At 51.3% G+C, this 16,013-nt stretch overlaps 1 protein-coding gene across 11 annotated transcripts in view; it reads right to left on the bottom strand.

The window, feature by feature from the left end:
* Window positions 1-16,013, bottom strand: part of CASZ1 (castor zinc finger 1) — a 276,127-nt gene that overhangs the window by 37,465 nt on the left and 222,649 nt on the right. For 7 of the 11 annotated variants that reach the window (XM_053997453.1, XM_053997451.1, XM_053997449.1 and 4 more), the window contains 2 exons: window positions 10,403-10,969; window positions 2,369-3,209 (listed from right to left, as the gene is read on the bottom strand). In XM_053997453.1, the coding sequence (XP_053853428.1) occupies window positions 2,369-3,209; window positions 10,403-10,969 (1,408 nt within the window). Of the gene's footprint in view, window positions 1-2,368; window positions 3,210-10,402; window positions 11,947-16,013 lie in introns of those variants that run through there. The other 4 variants (XR_008440429.1, XR_008440427.1, XM_053997456.1 and 1 more) reach the window with 1 other exon arrangement.

Raw genomic sequence — 16,013 nt, forward strand, 5'->3', positions numbered from 1 at the left:
TCTCTGCCAGCCACGTTGTGAGCTATTGCCCATTTCCCTGTGGCCAGCAGCCCTGCTGCTCTGTGACCAGCACTGGAACAGTGGCTCCAGCCCCTGGATGGGGCTTAAAACGCCTCTTTTGTTCACAGATACCCTAAAACTCTAATAGACAGATTATGTATTTTCATCAATGAGAAAACCACCCCAACTGTCACATAAGCCTGGATAATTTTACTTCGTTAGGAAGCAGACAAAAATAACATCCTTAGTGAGTTAAGGAAGAGGGAAAATGAGATGCAGGGCCAGACTCCAGCCTACCCAAGAGATAGGGCCACTCCAATGCACCTCCAGACAGGCTGCACACCTTCTTTGTGTGCTTTGCCTGTGCCCAACCTCCACTCCTCCTCCGTGCAGCTCTGCACCCTGGTTTAAACAAGGACACTTTCACACAGAGTTCACTTGAAGGTAGACGAGTTCAGGGCAGGTTAATGGCATTGGATCTAAGAGAGTTTAAATCCATGGCAAGGGTGTATGTGCAGATGTGTGAGAGTAAAGGGTAATTCTTGCCAAGTTATTGAACCCAGTGGGGATTGGGAATGGGAAGCCACAGCCCAGATACCACAGTCAGCACTTCCTTCACCAGCACAGTTAATGGGCTGCTGGTCTTTTATCATGGAAGCCTCTATCTAGTGAGCAGCCTGAAGGAGAAGGGACCAGAGCCCATTCTGTACTGCAGTGTGTGATCAGGACAAAGGAAGTGCCAGGTTGGAGGCCATGGTCACCTCCATTCCAGCTGCAGCCCCATCATGATGCCCTGGTTGAGGAAGTCCTGTGGCCAGAGGAAGGCTCACCATGGTGCTGGCAAACCCACATCTGGCAAGAGGCAGGAAACAAGCAAGAGAAAAGGAAAACAAACTGGGGTCCCAGTGCAATACCACAGCATATAAGAGGCTTGCTTATCTTGCTTGTGCCTTTAGGCACAGCTCTAGGATGGCGACTGAGCCCCAGGCAGCTGAGTGTTCTCAAGACACTTCAGGCACAGAGTCTCGGACCAAGTCACCCATCACAACAGGGCACTGAGCCTACAGGAATATTTACATCACTGTGTTTTTAAGTAATAGGAGTCCCTGCCTGTCATCTGCGGCACGTACAGGTTCATCCTGAGCAGGATCCTGAGCATCCTGAGCAGATGCAGATGTTAATAATCCTCTGTCCTTTCCCAGACACCTTTACCATGGAGCTCCCCATCTGTCTGCAGGCAGTTGATAAACAACCATTTCACATGGAAGACAGGTATCATTACATGGCTCTGCCTTCCATGTGGGGAAACAGGGAAAGTGGGTGATACTGACTTTGCTGGGATTGCAAAGAGCGTTCAAGCAAGCTCAAGGCCTCCTACGTCCACATACCAAACACAAAACAGCCTTTTTCCTCATCAGAGGACCAAGCAGTAGGGTGTATGTGATGGCACAGAGGGCAGGACAGAAGGCCCTGGACTTACTACAAATGATCCCATGGGATTCACAGCTCACAACAGCCCAGATTCACAGTGAGAAACAAGTAAATCCAAGCCATGACAAGAAAGCAGAGAAGTCTCTCCCTTCCTCCCTGCTGCAGCCTGACATACATATGTATCTTTTCTACAGCTCCCACCTCTTGAAGGCACATAAAAAAGTAATCCAAGGTTTGGCAAGGCCTTCAGATACCTCCAGTCAATGGCACCACTGCAGAAACTGCTGGCAACGTATTCGCAGGAGGTTATTAGTGGTAATTGGGCTAATAAGTTTGCCCAGTCTGAGGGGTAATTGAATCACCTCTGTTTGTGTAAGCAAATTGAGAAGACACAGGCCTGGCCCCACAGAAGTAGGTATATGCCGAACTCCTATGGAAATTGATGGGAATTAGGCACCAAAATGTCTTCTGAGCTCTGGGACAAACAGAAAGCCCCATCTTGCTAACAGTAAAGTCAGCAGAGTCATGCCTTTGAGCTAAATGGAAACAAGAATCAGGTTCTCCTACAGACACATCCCAGATGCCCAGGAAACCAGAGGGAGAAGAAAATAAAGCAGTTCCAACCTTGACCTTAAGAGTGCTGACAGTACCATGTTCCCTCCTCTTTCATTTTAACATATAAACTCAGGAGCTACTGGACTCCAGAATCATGGCTATGACTGCTGATGGCAGGTCACAGCCTTAGCACAGACCAGATAAATAGAGATGTAAGGTGTAAAAGAGGAGCAGACACTTTGACAGAGAGCAAAGAGAACCGTACCATGAACAATGCAGTATTTAACAGTGCAAGAACTTGGAACTGCCCACTGAACCACACACAGACTTATGGTATGATCCCCCACTAGTATTTACATAAGAAAAGTGGGAGTACACTTACTTTACTGTAGAGACTGTTCCAGTTGTGATGGAGTCTGTCTTGGAGAAAGTTGATTTCAGGTACTCAGGAGTGTTGAATGGCAATGAGATGGACTGCTCTGGCCCGGCCACAGGAGTGCTGCTGGGGGTACTGGTGAGGGAAGCAGGGGCCAGGCTGGGGACTGGAGCTTTTACTGGAGCAAGCTTCTGAATGTTCCTCACATCATACTTGGAAGGCCGGCCTACCTTGCCTGTCTTGAAGGCGATGGCTCCTCCCATATCTGGGCTTCCTTCCCCAGGCTTGAAAAGGTGCAAGTACTTGACGTTTTCTAGGTCATACTTGGAGGCCTTCTTGTAAGTGTTGCCATTTTGTGGCCTGATGCTCTCACCCGTCTTCAGCTTTTGAATGAAGAAGTCATATTTGGAGGCCCGTGACATCAGGCCCTGCATCTGGGAACTGCTGGGAGAGGGCAGTGGCAGGATAGTGGCTTTGGTCTCCGTCAGCATGGAGGCATCGGGACCTGGCACGCGAATGGGCTGTGCCAGCATTGAGGACGGCTCTTTTCCCAGCTTGGAGCCCAACTCCTCAGATTTGGCTAAGTGCATGGGCCACGAGAGCTGCTCTCCAGCTTTCAGTTTGCGGATGTACTCCTCGTACTTGGAGAAGCGGGCTCGTTTGCTCATGGCATCTTCGCCGGGGAGAGAGGCAGCAGCCGCAGTGGCCTCTGAGGTAGCAGTGTTCAGCTTGTCGAAGCTGATCTTGCGGGCCAGCTCATCCCGCATGTTCTGGTCGTCATAGCCGAACATGCCCAGGAACTCGTTCATGGTGGTGGCGGCATAATCCCGCAGTGATGAAGCTTCCCCTGCAGTGAAACAGGAGAGGAGAGTCACACAAGGCACTGATTTTTCTTCTTCTCCCATACCAGCAGTGGGGGGGGGGGGGAGGAAGGGGAGAGGGGAACATGATCTACTGACGTTTGGCTCACTTGTTAGGTTTTATGACTCTTAAATTAATTTGTTTTAAAAAAAAGTAATTAATACTGGGGTAAAATAAAAAGAGTTCATCAATGCCAGGAAAATCAATTTCCTAAATGTTCTAGCCGATGGCTTTTCAGTACATTAAACAAAGTTTCATAAATGTCTGTGCACTCTTGCCTTGGCCTAATATGAAGAAAAAGTAATTTTACTGGAAGTGAGACCAATGCCAATATGCCGAGGTTTGTACAGATCTGTCCTTGTATATATTTGTGTATGGAAGGAGGTGCACAGAGGATAGATGGCAGCATGTGTAAGGGGGAAAACCCATGTGAAAATGCTGTGTGTGTTGGTGAAGAGCAAGCAGGGCTGAGAGCAGGCAGGACAGCATGGTGTGAAATGGATAAGGGAGATGGGCAAGGCAATGTATGGGGTGGAGCAGAATAGAACAGTGCAGAGAGGGAAGAAAGCAGCAGAGGTGGAGATGAATTGAGGCAGAGGGAGAGCAGCAAAGGCTGTGTGCATGAGAAACCTGGCAATGAGGAGTGTGAGAAGGAGAGGAGAAGAGAAGGCAAGACAAAGATAGGACAGTCCCCCATCACTGTTGCAGTCCTTCTCTTCCTTTTCCTTGTCAATTTTGCAAGGATTCACTCAGCTTGCTCTATTCCTTCTCAATCCCTGTAACTGAACAGCTACTACTTGCCACGTGGAAAAGGGCCACAGTCCAGTGAATGCTATGGAAATCTACAGGCAGCCTCTCAAACAGCCAGAACAGCTTCCAGTAACACCAGGAAAGGGGAAAGTCCACACAGGTGAAAAATAGGTAAGGAACAGCCTTCTCTCCATCAGGATTTAGACTGAGGAGAGAAAGCTGTTGTCCTGATGTGTGCTCCAGGGAGGAGGAGAAAGCCTGTGCTCTGGAGCATGGGCTGGGGAAGGGGCAGAAAGGGGTTAGTCTAACAGAGCCTGATTACAGGGAGGAAGAATGAGCAAAAGCTGTCTTTCCTTGGGTCTCTCCCTCCCTTCTTCCCTCCCCTACCCCTCAGGCAGTTTCACAGCCCACCATGATGGGAAGAACACACATCTGGAGGTCACCCAATATCAGTGTAAAGGAGGAAATAAAGACTGCTCTGATGCAGTCTTGGCCTCATTTAGGCTTCAGTCTGACACAGCGCTCCTCCTCCTCTCCCTCTTGCTTTTTCCTGCAGAGTAAAGATTTACTGTGTGCAGGAGTCCTTCAAACCTCCCTCATCATCTTTACTCAACACTTGCTCTGGCTCTAATGGGCAAGCACATTCCTTCCCAGGCAGCCAGCACCAGGAGGTACACTGGCAGCAGAAGGGAAGTTCTGGGCATGGGGTCTCACTCAAACAAAGCAACACTGCCTTGAAACACAGTGGAAAAGGAAGGCATCAAGACGCTGCTACAGAACAGGTCAGTAGATCCAAAAGATTCCTAAGATGTGGGGAGTCTGACAGCCAGTGATGCCACTTGCACAGGCAGGCATGTACATGAGAGCATTTCCACGCATGCAAGAGCCTGTCAGTGAGCACAGCCGAAGTTCAATAGCCATCAGCTCCCACAAGTCAGTTTTCACAGGACTCTATGGAGGAAAAGACTGCCTGTGATGGGCACTAAATGGGCAAGACCATGAAGGTCACATTCCTGCTCCAGGATTGCCTGGAATAGCTGTTTTACTGCAGCAGAGGTGCTGCTGCACTGGTTCCCTGTGTACGTGGTTCTGGGGGGAAGGCAATGTGAAGAACATGCCCAGAGCCTGCAAGGCAAGGGATAAAGCCACACCTGCTGGGATCTGGTTTAGCCCAAAATGACCTTCTAGTTCCAGGCACTTAAGCCCAGCATTCTGCATGGGATTTGGGATGCCTGACTCCAGAATAAACACCCTGTTAGTCACAGAATGGGTGGCAATGCTCCTGTGGTGTCAGGCTCGGGGCACAACCTCATGGGTTGGTATTAATCTTACAGGATGTTAAATGCAGAACCATTCCTCACTGGTTCCAGTAACAAGACTTTCCTGAAGGACACCTTTAACTTTCACACACAGCATATTAAAATTTTTTCATTCTGCTTTAAAGCAGTTCTCCTCTTCACCTCTTTTTTTTTCCTTTTCCCCACTTCCGTTTCAGTGTAACCCAAAAAAACCAACAAAAGAGAATGAACCCATGCCTCTGTTAAATCTGCTCTTTCTTTTTGGACCTGTTAGACAACCCCCAGCTTCCCTCATAATGCCTTGATTTCCAAGCACTGCACAGAAAAACTCTAGCCAGCCTATGTCAAGCTGCAAGGGGAAGAAGAATATCACACTGAGGATGTGATACAAAACTAAACTATTACATGTAATTTTTGCTAGCTTTAGCCACTGTCCTGAACGCCAATGTGTCCCATCTTTGGTACCATGTGGCTATACCTCAACTGGTGTAAACAGTTAGATGCAAAATCCATGCCTATGGGAACGAGGTGGAGGGGTGGTCCAGAACTTCTTTTGAACTTTGTGAAGTCTGAGTTCAGCTTTCACTGTCATGGATTTAATCCCCAAACCTACCTTGAATTCTGCTTTTCCTTTGTTCAGATTTGGTTCCAGATACTCACAACACCCTCCCTGATCAACAGCTTTGCTGGTGTTGCTCAGTCTTTCCTCACCCACTTTTGAGACGAAGCTCTGGCCAGTTCCCACTGCTCACTGCCAGGAACTGCAGCTCTACTCATCCAGCATGAGCCCAACAAGCCCAGTACATCCCCTGAAGTTAAGACAACCTGCATTTAATTGCTCAGGCACCTAACATGAAGGACAGAGGCTCCTCCAATGGAGGCACCCTACAGAAGGGAGCTGGCTCACCACAAGGATCCTATGAGACTCAGTCACCTCACTTCACATACACTTTCAGACAATGGTGAAGAGGTAATTGATATTACCTAACTGACAGAAAACCCTCCTCATCTCCACAAACAGACAAAAACGAAGCAGGACAACAGTTAGGAAACACTCCCTGTGAGGAGTCCTGGAAGCCACAGGAAGCATTATCCCTGTGTTTTCCTCCCCCTTCCCTGCACTGCATTTTCCTCTCCTTTCCTGTGTGATAATAAAGGGCTCCCTCTCCCCTCGCTGTTGCTCTCCATTTGTGGGCATTGCCAAAGAGCAGAGATCTGTGTGTCTCAGAGCAGCTATCATATCACAAAGGATCCGAAGCTAGCAAAAAAAGGCGCTAAAAATAGCCTGCAGCAGCACACTATATATGGAAGGAAAAGCAAAACAGCCCAAATGGAGCGCAAGGTCTGGATACTGGGGGATGGGACATCCCAGCCAGGGCTCTGTCCTTTATTCTGCTTGGGAGGGAAGATATGTAGACCTGGGGGATACAGGATGATGAGCAAGAAACTGGCACTTGGCATGTATGCTCTCCTAAGTGGAGTCTCCCCAGGAAATTAGGAAAACTCTCCTGGTTGAAAACAGGGCCAATGAATATTCCAAGAGACTTAGCCAAGAAGCTAAGAAAAGAAAGGCAGATCCAAAAGCTTGCACGGGGGAAGCTCCTACTCCGACTGCTTTAGCCCACTATGTAACAGACAAAGTGAAGAACATGTGTAGGAAAATCTGCCTGGGTATGTGTGCGTCAGTGAGCGATTGTGGAAAGGGATCTGTGTCAGAGACCGCACTGAGAAATCTCATTGCTATATATAAATGTGCACAGAGAAGCATGGGCCAGTCAGTGGGCAAGACAGGGTGCCTGAATGAATGAACAAATATATCTGCACATCCAAATCAGCTTCTGACACCCATCTCCTGACAGACACCAGCTTTGTGACTCCTGAGTGTGCTTCCCAGGTGGACCAGGGAGGAGGCACGCAGGGCAAGACCGAGCACCGACTCCTTAGTCCTGTTTTTCCCAGGGGAGGCTGGAAGAGAAACTCCATCTTGTTTCAAAGCATGAGGCTTGAATAGCATTGACCGAGTCTCTGTGAACTTCTGCCCAATGCACAACTGGCCTTCCTGTCAGCCTGGAAGGACACAAAGGTGGCCAGGATTTGGCAACGGACCACGAGAGGTACTGGTGGAAGACATGGGCACTGGCTGAATCCCCAGAAAGTGGACAACGTGTGTACACACCAGGACCCTTGGAAGCAGGAACCCTTCTCATCCCCATATAATTAGGATCACTTTTCCCACTGACCAAGAAAGCCTGTTAGATGTAGGATTTGGTTTTGTGCTTGGCTCCTGCTTTTCACACGAATTCCAGCTGAGGCAAGTATGGGCTCAATTTTAAACACTGCTCAGCACTGTCAGCTCTGTACCCTCTATTCTCATAGGGAGCAAGCGGTGCTCAGACTTTTCAAATCAAGGTTTCTGTGATGACTCCCCCAAAGCCACTTTGACTGGGAGGGCAGAGCTGTATTCCTTTCCTTTCATCTGACTCCTGCAACCCCCCAACTCCTACAAAAAAAATTCCTCCTTTTTGACAGACGAAGTTCCAAATCTCACTGGAATAAGTTTAGATCACACTCACTAACATCAGGTCTTGAGAGGACTCGGTGATGAACAGCTGAAAATTCATTTCCTGAACACTGACAGAAAAAGTAAAGGAAAATAACTTTGTCCTTTCCAAATCAAGGGATGTTTCTTGTGCTTTCAGGAAAATGTTGCAAATGACATCTATAACAAGGTTCTTGAAGCAGACGCTCAAGACACAGCAGCATGTCTGTTTGCAAGTCAAATCCCACATGGTTCTATATGTAAACTGGATGCCTCATGTGCCATTACCTGCCTTAGACATAAATGAACCTTCAGCTCCCCCACCCTCCTTGAACAGTTACCCATTTTTGCATAATCCTTTGACAATACAGCCCTGCAAAGGTATTTTACTTAAATCTCTTCCCCCAGTGAGAAACCTCAGCTTCTTTTCATTTTCCCTAGTTTGGGAACGTTTTATTTACATTTAAGTTCCCCTCCTTTTAGTTTTCATAGCAAATAAAAGCTGCAAATGGTGAGGTGGGGTGGAGTGGTGTGAATTAAAACAAACTAAACCAGAGTCCAGGCACAATCACCTTGTGTCTGGGAACGACAAGGGCTTTCCTATCAAAGGAAACTGAAGGTCACACTTTCCCTCATTGATCTTGCAATGTTTGTTAATTACTCTGTCACTGATGTGGCGAAGGATAATTAAACAGCTCTGTTTATATCTTATATGCATAATTATGTGCGCTGCCGCTGAACTCGTGAAGACTAGAGAATGTGCCTCTCCAGAAGGGGAACGGACAGACGGAGATGAGTTTCAGCTGCATTATTAACAGGAGGAGGAAAACATGCGCGCACACAAAAGGAGCAAAGTTTGATGGATTCACAAAGTGCTGAGATCAGGGGAGGGGTGTGTGCAGGTGGAGCAGATTAGGGGAAGATCTTTCAATTACAGATCCAGCCCAGCTGAGTGACAAATGGGGAGGGAGCTGCTCTGCTAACTGAGAGAATTCAATTCACCCAAAGCTTTTATCAAGGCTTAGCACTCATACCCCCCTCCCCCTTCAAATCAATCTGGGGGAAACCTGGGTATCAGAAAGGGAGCAAGAAAGTCATCTGAGGCTTTCCCCAACATCTCTTGTTGAACTCAGCTTTTGAATGAACCACAAAAATGAAGCAATCTGAAAATAGGAAACACACAGCCAGAGGAAGAACACACGAGATGGTGGGGGAAACTTTGGTTTGGGAGCGGCATTTTCACCAGCTCGATCCCAAGCTCAGGGTGGGTAAAGCTCGAGGACTGAGCCCCTCATGAGGGGAGGCAACACCACGACAGAGCATCGCCTCAGCCCCTCCACCCGGCCGAGGGACCACAAGGCAGCAAGAAGGGATCGCGACATTCAGTGTGGGGTGGCTTTCTAGGGGCTCTCTGGAGACCATCCTAGCCTTGCCCTGGCTCAGTTCAGCCTCCCGCAGGCTCCCCCCGATCCGGTCCAGTCCCTGGAGGAACACCTCGGCGGCCATTCCTTCCAGAACCTTTATCCCAGCAACTGCTCCCATCCCGTGCGGTCCGGTCCCGCCGAGGTGTGGGGCAGCCCCGCAGGTGGGGCCGGGGCCGCCCGTCCGTGCCCCGGGGCCGCCCGTCCATTCCCGGGGCCGCCCGTCCGTGCCCCTGGGCCGCCCGTCCGTTCCCGGGGCCGCCCGTCCGTTCCCGGGGCCGCCCGTCCATTCCCCAGGCCGCCCGTCCGTTCCCGGGGCCGCCCGTCCGTTCCCCGGGCCGCCCGTCCGTTCCCCGGGCCGCCCGTCCGTTCCCCGGGCCGCCCGTCCGTTCCCCGGGGCCGCCCGTCCATTCCCCGGGGCCGCCCGTCCGTTCCCGGGGCCGCCCGTCCGTTCCCCGGGGCCGCCCGTCCGCTCCCCGGGCCGCCCGTCCGTTCCCGGGGCCGCCCGTCCATTCCCCAGGCCGCCCGTCCGTTCCCGGGGCCGCCCGTCCGTTCCCCGGGCCGCCCGTCCGTTCCCCGGGCCGCCCGTCCGTTCCCCGGGGCCGCGCTCGCCCACCCGAGGTCCCGCAGGTCGGGGCTCGGCACCAGGCCTCGGGAGCTGCGGAAGACGCAGCCCTGCCAGAGTTCCTGGCCCTCTCCCAGCTCGGGCCTTCCACAGCCAGTAATTACCGATCAAGGTGCCACGTGTGGCCATGAGTGTGGTTAGACAGCCCAGCCAGCCTGTGTGTGGACACCCTGCAGGATCCACCTGGGATTTGTCACAAGACAAATCTCTGCATCTCTTACTTTCACGGGAATAAAAGACCAGGAAACCAGCACCCACCCCAGCCACAGCCATCTGAGTGGTGTGAAGGAGTCTGGAGGGTGAGATTTGCCCTATCCAGGGATTTATGGTCTGGAAAGAACTATCCAGCCACATCCACCCTCACACCACCCTTCTTGGGAAGGGGAAGCTAAGCCAGAGGCAAACTCTTATGGTCCCAAGAGCAAAAGGCTTCTGCACGGGGATCAGGGCTCTCACGCTTCCCCTTGGCTGCAAGTGCTGCAGGACGAAGAAAATGTAACTCTGAAGCTGCCCTGTGTCAGGAAATGGAGGGGACAGAGGGCTTACCTGAGGTGGTTCCTGCCCCCAGCTTGGAGCCTGGTTCGCCACTGGAGGACCGGTAGGCATCGTCCTTTGCTGGCCCATCTGAATCCCTGTCATCTAAGAAGTTGCCATCCTGTGAGCCCCTCAGAGCGTCTGCCTCGTCCCCGTTATCTTCCTCGTCGCTGCAGCCCTTGGGCTGCACCATGTAAACCCCTTCAGGGGGCACCTCTGTGCTCTCAGTGCCCTTACATTCCTTGCCCTCTGCTCGCCCCAGCAAGGGCTCCTCATTGTACTCCCCGTTCACCCACTTCTCGATCACCTCCCTCCTTTTGTCCTCCTCGATCTTCTGCACGCAGCTGAGTCCATCTGAAAACTCTGTCCCCAACTCTTTGGTCCCAGGCTGGGGCAGGTCCTTGTTGCTGCTCTCCTGCTGTGGCCCCTTGTCCGCACGTGCCTGCTCAGCTCCCCCGTGGTCGAAGATGACTTGGCGGCTCAGCTTGGCACAGATGGCATTTAGCTTCAGGCCGCCTTTGCGCTTGGCAGCCATTGCGGGTTTTCCTGAGGCTGCGTCAGTGCATATAGTTCTTTCAGCTGGGAAGAGAGAGGAGAAAGAAGCAAGGAAGGGCATTAGTGGCATCAGACAACTTGAACCCAAACAGCAAAAGTGATGGTGCCAACCCAATGGGCTTTCAGGCATGGCCAGTCTCATCCTTGGAAAGGTGGAGCTACTATGTGCTTCCTAAGCTCTGAGTGGAAGCCCAGCCAGAAGAGCATGGTGAGAAGCATCCTCTGAATCTGCTGGGACCAAAATAATGCCACTGGCCACAAGAAAGAGGCACTTATTTGTGCTGGGACAGAACTGGGCTTTAAAGACCCCAAACATCTCAGGCAGGTGAGCACAGCACCAACCTTTGTTCCTGGCTGAGGCAGGATACGAGTTTGTTAAAAGCCCGGATTGCCCTCTCCTTAAGACTGCAGCACCACCTGCTTTGGGTCCCCAGCTCTATCCCAGATGTAGTGGGTGCCAAAACCACACCAGCCAGCGACTGCACCCAAGCATCTCTAGCAAGGACAACAGCTTCCCAAGCCTAACCCTATGGACAGTGCAGAATTCACCTGAAAGAGTTTGTGCACAGTCTCAGAGAAGAGAACCAGTACGCACCTACAAGAACCAGTACAGAGGACAGGAGCCCGGGCAAAGTGTGTGTGCTGGAGCACCACAACTAGACTGGTGTGTCACAGTAGTATGGAGAAAATTGCTGTGGGCTGGTACTGGCTGATCAGGCCTCTTTGCCTGCTCACTCTCGCACACAGGAAATTCTGCTCTCATACTTCCCAGCACAATCAGCTAATTAGTGTGAGTTTGTTATTTTAATGTAGTTTATTCATATGTGACAGCTAGTAAAGGAGGGGTGAGAGAAGGTGGGGGAGAGGGGAAGAAGGTAAGGTCTTAACTTCAAGGTCACGGAGAATCTTGAACTAAATGGTCTCTATCAGAGTCACTTGCATAATTATTGCACCAACAATTAACAAGGTTCAATCCCAAGTAAAAGCAAAATAATTATTCTAAAGCAGCTGCATTGTCTCATTTCTCTCTTTATTTCTGATACCTCTGAGAGATGACCAGACTAAGCAGGGTTAAAGGGCGGAAGGCTGCAGTGGGCACACAGCCTGGCTCTTCTGAGCAGAGCTAAGGCAGTCCCTGCCCTGCATTCTGGGGCTCAGGAAGAGCACTCAATAAAACACTTGCTGGTCACACATGCCACAAGAGTTACTGTGGGGATATGACTGGAGGTGGAGGTCCCTCCAAAATGGGGTCTTGGATTTTACATTGTCCTGAAAGAGGGGCCAGTCACATGTAGAGCGAACAGAACATGTCTCCAGACCTCAAATGATGAGAACGGGTTCTTCTACTGCACAGGACTCCCTCGTGGCAGCTCAGCTCACACCTCCCTGTCACCAGCACAGAGGTGCTGCTCCACAGAAGCACAGTGAGATTAATCAGACCCCTTACAATGCACCCAGAAGCCACCGTGACAGCCCCTAATCCCATAACATGACAGCCCAATACAAACAGACTGAAACTTTAGACCTGCTGTCCAACAGCCAGAGAGTGGCTGCTTAGCATAAACTTCTGACAGCTTCAGACACGCTTCCCTGTCAAGGACTGCAAGAAAAATAACCCCCCGACAAATATATCAGCCCCCCACACAAAGGGAGGCAAAATGTACTCCTCCACTTTCCAAACGCACCCCCTGGCACTAACACCTACGTGCAATCATGCTTTCAGGAAGGGAAAGCACACGATGCTCCCAAACACGTACCTCCCCATCTAGAAATTACAGCTGTTCAAAGAGCTGTGTGTATGCGCTGGCACACTCTGTAAACAGAGTCCTACATGTACAGGTTAAGAAGTCCCATCTCCCCAAAATACATTCCTGTGCCTTCCCCCACACATTCCTTTTTTCACACATTCCCCAACACAAGCCTGCAGCCCTCGCACATACAGATGGGCACAGGCAGATGCCTATGAAGCTGCAAGTCTTTATTTGCTGGCATCTTCCCTTCCAATTGCATTTCCACTATTTAGGGCACAAAGTGAAGGCTGATCCTATGTCCAGTTGGTACCACAGAGGGAATCTCAGGAGGCTGCTGTGAGCTCCAAGTGGAGCCTGGCCAGGACACCTACAGCTCATGCCTGTGGGCTCAGGCCAAGGGCCAGGAGAGCCCCGTTGGCTGCAGGTGGCTGGGACAGAGCCTCCGTGTGGTGCCTGCCTGGGGCCAGGGCACTGGGTCAGCATGGAATCACCGGCCTCTCTCCCAAACACTGCCTGGTGATTCCCTGTCCATGTTCTCACGACAGCCAGCCCTACTTAACTGGTGAGATCAGCACTGCTCGCAGCTGGAGATAACTGGGAGGCAGACATTCGGCAGCCCAAATCCTCACTGCCCTACCCCTTTCTGCCAGGAAGGCAGATCCCATTATTCTGGTCTGGAGGTGAGCAGCCAAGTGTGTGCACCAGCTGGCAAATGAATATATAAATATTTATTCAAAGGAAAAGAGGAACAGACGTTCCCGAGGCTGCACTTGCCGCGTATGCAGCAATTCAGGGAGCCTGCAACTTGTCTTCCATTCCTGCTCTGCGTCCTTCCATCTCACACACCCTGGCTTTGCCCCTCTACCTCTCCAGCTTCTGCCCCCCAGCTCCTGCCCTGCCCCTTGGCATCTTTCCCTTCTTTTGTTTGGGATTTTTTATCTTCAACTTTTTGAGAATCTTTCCCTAAAGTTTAAGCTTAAAATAAAGCAAGTTCTGAAGACATGCCACTTCCCTGATCTATAGAACAAACCCTCACAGAGACCTTCCTGGAATGAGATTTGCTCTGAAATACCAGGGCTCTATATCTCACCTATTCCAATATAGGTGTAAATCAGAACTTCCAGCTTCTCTTGCCAACCTTGCAACCACATCTCTCCAAGTCTAGACACATTTTATCTTTTCATTCCCTTACTTCCTTGTCTATGGAATGGGAGGGACATTCCTGTTCCCTTCTTTTAAGCTGTCAAGTCCACGAACAGAAGGGAAACCCTTCTTACAGAGAAATGCTGAACATGAGCCGCAGGTTGGAGGAGACCAGAGCATCCGTGTTTCATTCTCTCGGGCAGAGGGAGAGAAGCTGAGCTGCTGGATGAGGGATCTTTGTATCTGCCCAAGGTCGGGACTGCCAGATCCCAGAAGCCAGGCAGAGGCACTCTCCCCCCAGGCCGAGCTCCCCACCCCAAATCACTGTTTAAAGATTCCAGGCTAAGTAAACATCCCCCTTCATTTTCTTCGTCTAAATAGAAATGTTTTGATTTCACATCAATCTAAGGAAGCCATTTATAACCTGATCCTGTCACACGGACTTTTCATCTCTGCCCGGGACAAACTCTCCCACAAGCTCTATTTACACTGAGCACTTCCTCTGAAAACAATGCCACCGGGAATTTACTCCTCTTTCCCCCTCTCCACACCCTTTGAGGAGACACAGGCTCTTCCCCCCTCTGTACCCATCGCCGTGGCATCTTGATGGCAATCCTCGCTTTGTAGGAAAGGTAGATCTTGCTACAACCAGGGCTGGTGGACATAGCTCACCATTTCGCTGCCCTGCCAGCCCAGGCTGCTGCCCCTGCTTCACCCCCTGCCCTGGGTGCCCATGTGCTGCCAGCACCTCACATGCAGACCCTGGCTCTCTCCCTCCATGCAGCCCTGGAACAGCACCGGCTCACCCATCAGCTCCACAGTGCGGTGCTGCAAAGCTGGGCACGGCTTAGTGCTGCCTCCCCCGAGGGAGAAAATGGGCTCGGGGGGGACACACGGTGTGCAGGAACAAAAGGATCTGCAGCCTGGACAGAAACGAGCCATCCCAGCTAAGGGGCAAACTGCTACACAGATTAAGTGTGGCTTTGCAGGGAGAGGAGGAGAGAGCCAAGCCTGGCTTTAGCATGGGGTTAATGAAAACACACCCTGGCAGAGGGGAGGAAGGGTCCCAGCTGGAAAAAAGGGCGTATGGGAGCTGGATGAACCAGCTGGCATGGGTGGAGGGTAACAGCAGGAGCTGACTGCTGTGGGAAGAGCCAGGGTGCAGGGCAGACCCCTGCCCCTGGGGCAGGAGGGCCTGTTCTGGGGGGAGAGGGTGCTGGCTGGGGAGGGACAGCGTTGTCACTTCAGAAGGCCGGGTACGTCGAACAGATGGAGCTTTCATATTCCTATTGAAGAGTTTTAAACCCAGCTGAGCAGCTCCGTTCAGGAGGGAGGTCCCACTGCCAGCTTTCCAGGAGCTGCAAGCTCTCATTCGATTAATTATTAACAGCATTATTTGGGGCGGGGAGGGGGAAGAAAGGAGGGCTGACATGCATGCACAGTCCTTTTCTTTTTTAACCACTGTGCTGCAAACTCGGCTGGAGAGACTCCAGTCTGCCCAGTAGTCCCAAACAGGGAGGGCAGCATGGCTCACTGAGGTGGGAGGTGAGGATGCTGCACACTGGAGCCTCTTCACACTTGAGCTGCAGTCCCTAAAATGGATCCAAACCTTCACAGCAGAAGGCCAGTGGAGCATTGGGAACATGCTTCTCAGGAGCAATGCCCTGACACTGCCCAGCCACATGCTGGGAGGAGACAGGGAAGGCAGCCAAATGCTCAGCCCCTACCAGAAAGCATTTTCCCTCCAGCATGAAGACCTGTGTATTATCCTAGGCAGGGCCAGGGCAAAGGCAGAACATCCCAGGCATGGCCCACAATGTCTGAGAGTGGATTTAGTGCATATTCTCCCCTCTTCAGTTTATCAATAAAACATTTTATTGCTTTTAGCCCAGGAAATGACCTTGGATTAGTGGATACTGTCTGTTCTGGCTGACCTTGGGGAGTTCACAAAGGCTCTTTAACAATGTCCTCTGCCCTGGAAGCATGGATCCTGCCTGTGCCTGTCTGCAAGGAGCTGGGGAAAGCCCTCGGTGCGAGAGTCAGACGTGACAGGCTCCAGCTCAGCACTGGGCAGGCAGGAGAAGGAGAATCAAAGACGTGGGAGGAGAAACGAAGTGAGCAGCCAGGGTGTCCTTACCCAGGAGCTGCCAGCTTCACTCCCTGCTTTCCCACAG

Source organism: Vidua macroura, chromosome 23 (assembly GCF_024509145.1).
Source record: "Vidua macroura isolate BioBank_ID:100142 chromosome 23, ASM2450914v1, whole genome shotgun sequence".
NCBI lineage: Eukaryota > Metazoa > Chordata > Aves > Passeriformes > Viduidae > Vidua > Vidua macroura.